The 5,209-nt window shown below is 57.6% G+C and overlaps 1 protein-coding gene across 1 annotated transcript in view; it reads left to right on the top strand.

Moving 5' to 3' along the window:
- MEGF8 (multiple EGF-like-domains 8) overlaps positions 1 to 5,209 on the top strand; it is a gene marked incomplete at its 5' end in the record, with an annotated part of 69,628 nt that overhangs the window by 51,618 nt on the left and 12,801 nt on the right. Inside the window, 3 exon segments of the mRNA XM_015419040.1 lie at positions 1,077 to 1,291; positions 2,625 to 2,832; positions 3,601 to 3,763. Of these exon segments, the coding sequence (XP_015274526.1) occupies positions 1,077 to 1,291; positions 2,625 to 2,832; positions 3,601 to 3,763 (586 nt within the window).

Genomic DNA, 5,209 nt, shown 5'->3' with positions numbered 1-5,209 from the left:
GGGGGCTGTGCAGGGGGCAGAAGGGCAGGGCGGTGTCAGAGGATGAAGGGAAGGAAGGTTTTGGGAAGGGGGCAAGGAAAGGGATGCTGGGCCGGGCCGGCACTTGGTCTGCGTTGCTGACTGGGACAGGAATGGCCAAGGGATGCATGGGGAAGGGCCAGTTGCCGGGCTGGCACATGGCTTGAAGGGCGGGACAGGCAGGGGCAAAGAGCACTGGCATGCAAGAAACCGTCAGCCAGGCCCGTAGCTGGGATTTTGTGGCTTATGGGGCAGACTTTCTTTCTGGTGGGGCTGGAGTTCTCAGTGCAGCAAGAAAAGCCATTCAGCCAACAGAAAACTGTGACCGGGATAGTTCTCCAAACTGCAAGCTGTCGACCACTTTAGATGACAGTTCTCAGCTGCTGCAAGTTAATCACTTCTGCCAGCCGAAGCAACCGTTCTGCTCACAAGCCGGCAGGTGGGGGTGATGACTTCTCTAGTCAAGAAAGCTAACAGGCAGAAAAGCGCTCATAAAGGAGACCGGTTTCTTGACACAGAGTTAGAAGGGGCCCTAGAGGTCACCTACTCCAACCCCCTTGCTCAGTGCGGGAATCGGTCAACGACAGCACCGCACTCTGCTTAAAGGCGCGCGTGCCTTTACAAAAATGTTTTTAAATGATTGAAAAAAGCATTGACGGGAGAAATTCTTGTGGGGCCGTGCCTTTCAGAAAGGGGGCAGAGGCCCCCCCCCCAAAAGACCCACTGTAGCTACGGGCCTCTCCTCGGCACAAATGATGCCTGCCTTCCCTCTGGTATGGTTGCCAGAGCCGGGTTGGGAAACTCCTGGGTGTTTTGGGGGGGGGGGTAGAGCCTGGGGAAGGCGGGATTTGGGGCAGGGAGGGACGTCAGCCGGGTATATTGCCGTAGAGTCCGCCCTCCACATCGGCCATTTCCTCCAGGGGGACTGATCTTGGGGGCCTGGAGATCAACTGCAGTAGCAGGAGATCTCCAGGTGTCCCCGGGAAGCTGGGCTGAAGGCCCCCCCTCCCAGCGCTTCAGTCCCTCACCGGCGGCTTCTCTCCTTCCCCGGCCTGCAGGGGAGACGCGGCGCATCCTGAGCGTCCAGCCCACCTACGACTGGACCTGCTTCAGCCACTCCCTCCTCAACGTCTCCCCGATGCCCGTGGAGTCCTCGCCCCCCCTGGCCTGCCCCACGCCCTGCCACAACCACAGCACCTGCGAGGAGTGCCTCAGCTCCAAGGGGGCCGACGGCGGCTGGCAGCACTGCGTCTGGAGTGTCAGCCTGCAGCAGGTGTCTCCTCCCTTCCGCTCGAGGCAGCCGTGATAGCTCAGCAGAGCCTCCGTGTTCGGGGGCAGTGTATCTTAGAATGCCCGTTGCTGGGGGGTGGGCAGTGGGAGGCGATTGTTGCTATTGTGTCCCGGTTGGGGGCTTCCAAGCAGCACCCGTCTGGCCTTGGCGGGAAAGAGGGTGCTGGGAGGGACAGACCTTTGGCACGGTCCAGAAGGGCTCTTTTTGCATCGTGGGATTCTTCGTCCATCCCAGGGACAGCAGGGAAGCTGAGAGTGGGGCCGGACCAGCACAGAACAACTGGGGGCAGGAGGGGGGGAGAAGTCTCATCCTTAGCACAGTCTCCCTTCCTAGAATTGGCACTCTGTGGGAATTTTCCACCCCAGGGCAGAGTCTTCCAATTCTCACCCAGAATTCAGTGTTCCCGGGACCTGAAGCTTTGGTTCTTCTTGGGCAAAGCTGTTCTCTAGGCCTCCGTGGCGGTGGAGAAGGAGCGTAAAAACGTGGGAGCGGTTCGTAAAACTGAAATTAAAACATGCGAGTGTGCAAACTGGCTTGGCGAAATTTCGTTCCGGTTGCACCGTGAACATACGAAGCTGCTGGAGCCTGAGCCGGACTATTACTTTTTAAAATTATTTGTTTATTTAATTTATATCCCATCGTTCATCTTAACTAGGACTTGGGGCTGCTTAGATTATTCTTCTCTCCTCCTTTTAGTCCCCACAACAACCCTGCGAGGCAGGTTTGGCTGAGTGCGTCACCCAGCAAGATTCCATGGTAGAGTGGGGATTCGAACCTGGGTCTCCCAGGTCCTAGTCCAGTGAGAGCCAATGTGGCGTAGTGGTTAGAGAGTCAGACTAGGATTTGGGAGACCCAGGTTCGAATCCCCAGTTGTGCCATGGAAGCTCAGCTGGGTGACCTTGGACCAGTCACATGCTCTCAGCCTAACCTACCTCACCGGGTTGTTGTGAAGATGAAATGGAGGAGAGGAGAAGGATGTAAGTTGCTTTGGGTCCCTGTTGGGGAGAAAGGCAGGATATGAATAAAGTAAGTAAATAAAACAGTCTGACGCTCTTACCACTCTACAACGCTGTCAGTGCCTCTCTCTGCTCTGTCACTGGCTCTCCAGGATCTCTGGCTGAGGCCTTTCTCATCACGTACTGACACCTGATCCTTGGAATGGGAGGTGCCAGGGCCTGGACGTGGTGAAGATCTGTGTGTTTTGTGTGTGGGAGAGTAAACCTTCACTGCCCATTGGCCAGCGACGGCTAACGTTGGCAAGTGAGGGCTAACCTTGGCAAGTGAGGGCCAACCGTCTCTCTTTTCCCTTCCGCAGTGCATGAGCCCCACGTACCTGCCCATGCGCTGCGCGGCCGGGATGTGCGGCCGGGTGCTGAGCGGGGCCGAGAGCTGTTCCCCTTCCTGCGCCCAGTTCCAGCAGTGCGCCCTCTGCATCCAGCAGCCCCGATGCGGGTGGTGCGGCCTCTGGGGCGAGAACGGCAAAGGGCGCTGTATGGAGGGCGGGCTGAGCGACCCTCACTATGGTAGGTACCCGGCAGAACCCGGGCCTGGCATTTCTGGGGCACCTTCTTGGGTGGAAAGGAGGACGAGTGGGAATGTGACTTGCCGCTTACGAGGGCAGCAGATCCCTGTTGCAAAGGCATTACTACTACTACTACTACCTGTTGCAAAGGCATTACTACTACTACTACTACCACCCCTGTTGCAAAGGCATTACTACTACTACTACCTCCCTGTTGCAAAGGCATTACTACTACTACTACTACTAATACCACCCCCCTGTTGCAAAGGCATTACTACTACTACTATTACCTGTTGCAAAGGCATTACTACTACTACTACTGCTACTACTACTACTACCACCTCCCTGTTGCAAAGGCATTACTACTAGTACTAGTACTACTACCTCCCTGTTGCAAAGGCATACTACTACTACTACGACGACGACTACCACCTCCCTGTTGCAAAGGAATTACTACTACTACTACTACTACTAGCTTCCTGTTGCAAAGGCATTACTACTACTACTACTACTACTAGCTCCCTGTTGCAAAGGCATTGTTGTTGCTGCTGTTGTTATTAAACTGCCCTTCCCCAGGCATAGAAGATAGGACTATTCTGAAAATCTGAGAATTCTACAACCCCTGCCGAACTTGGGCCTGTGCGGACAAGGCGTTCCCCTTCATCCGGGGTTAGGCGGGGGACAACCACGGGAGCGTCTCCTTTCCCTCGGGCTACCCGTGCCCCACGTGGTTCTCACGGCCTCCCGTCCTGTGTTCCCACCCCCGCAGCGCAGTCGCAGCTGTGCGACATGGAGGCGGACTGGGCCTTCATGGCGTGCCCCCCGGAGAACGAGTGCCTGAACGGGCACCACGACTGCAACGAGACGCAGAACTGCAACGACCTGCCCCACGGCTACCAGTGCACCTGCAAGAACGGCTACACCCTGGACAAGTGAGTGCCGCGGCGAGCACGTGCAAGTGGGTGCGAAAGGGAGGAGAGGGTCGAACGTCCACGCGGCGGCTTTGGACGCCTCGCGGCCAGGTGGGCGGGAAAGGCAGGCGTGCGGTTCTCCTACTGCATATACCCCACCCCCCACCGGGTCCGGAGTTTCCAGCTGGGTCTGAACACGAGTGTTGGGGAAGGGTCAAGATAAAGAGCCGCACCCCTTTGAGGTCCTGGACCACTGTAGTGTCCGGACCAGACATGGAATGGACCGACCGTCCGGTTGATCCTCGGATACCTATCCTAACCCCGATCCCGTCTGCTCTCTGCTTTGCTTCGGATTGGCGTCCCCACTCGCTATCACCCACGGCTGACTCCTTGGGCTGGTTTCTTCACTACGGCCTTCCTCTGTCTCTGCCGTGGGGTTCCTTCTGCCTGAAGGTCTCCCTTTCCCCCTGGCTCCAGCTGCCACGTGCCCTCTGTCCGTGAGGGGGCTTTCTTGGAACTTCCCTCCCCGTCTCTCCCCTTCCCTCCGGTCCCCTCTCTGGACTCTGCTTTCTGCTCCTTAACCCTTTGTTTCTTTACCCCGATATCCCACCCAACTGTGTACTCCCACTCCCACTCCACCACAGCTTGGCTCACGTAAGAACCTAAGAGGAGCCCTGCCGGATCAGACCAGTGAGGGTCCCTCTAGTCCAGCATCCCGTCTCACACAGGGGCTAGCCAGTTCCTCTGGAGGCCCAAGAACAGGGCACAGAGGCCGAGGCCTTCCCCTGATGAGAATATCAGAAGAGCCCTTCTGGATCAGGCCAGTGGTCCATCTAGTCCAGCATCCAATCTCACACAGGGGCCAAGCAGTTCCTCTGGAGGGCCAACAACAAGGCAGAGAGGCTGAGGCCTTCCCCTGATAAGAACATTCGAAGAGCCCTGCTGGGTCAGACCAGGGGTCCCTCCAGCCTCCCGTCTCACACAGGGGCCAGTCAGTTCCTCTGGAGGGCCAACAACAGGGCAGAGAGGCCCAGGCCTTCCTCTGATAAGAACCTAAGAAGAGCCCTGCTGGATCAGACCAGTGGTCCATCTAGTCCAGCATCCTGCCTCACACAGGGGCCAGCTAGTTCCTCTGGAGGGCCAGCAAAAGGGCAGAGAGGCCGAGGCCTTCCCCTGATAAGAACCTCAGAAGAGCCCGGCTGGATCAGACCAGTGAGGGTCCCTCTAGTCCAGCATCCCGTCCCTCACACAGTGCCCAGCCAGTTCCTCCGGAGGCCCAAGAACAGGGCACAGAGGCCGAGGCCTTCCCCTGAAGTCGCCTCCTGGCTCTGGGATTCAGAGGCTTAGTGCCTCTGAACATGGAGGCTCCCTTGAGTCACCACGGCGAGTAGCCACGGCTAGACCTCTCCCCCGTGAATCTGTCTAGTCCCCTTTAAAGCGTCTATGCCTGCGACCACCACGACACCC

The sequence above is a fragment of the Gekko japonicus genome, unplaced genomic scaffold (genome assembly GCF_001447785.1).
Source record: "Gekko japonicus isolate JY-2015 unplaced genomic scaffold, Gekko_japonicus_V1.1 scaffold4782, whole genome shotgun sequence".
NCBI classification, from domain to species: domain Eukaryota; kingdom Metazoa; phylum Chordata; class Lepidosauria; order Squamata; family Gekkonidae; genus Gekko; species Gekko japonicus.
Note: the sequence above shows the minus strand (reverse complement) of the source record. Positions and strands in the feature narration are given on the sequence as shown.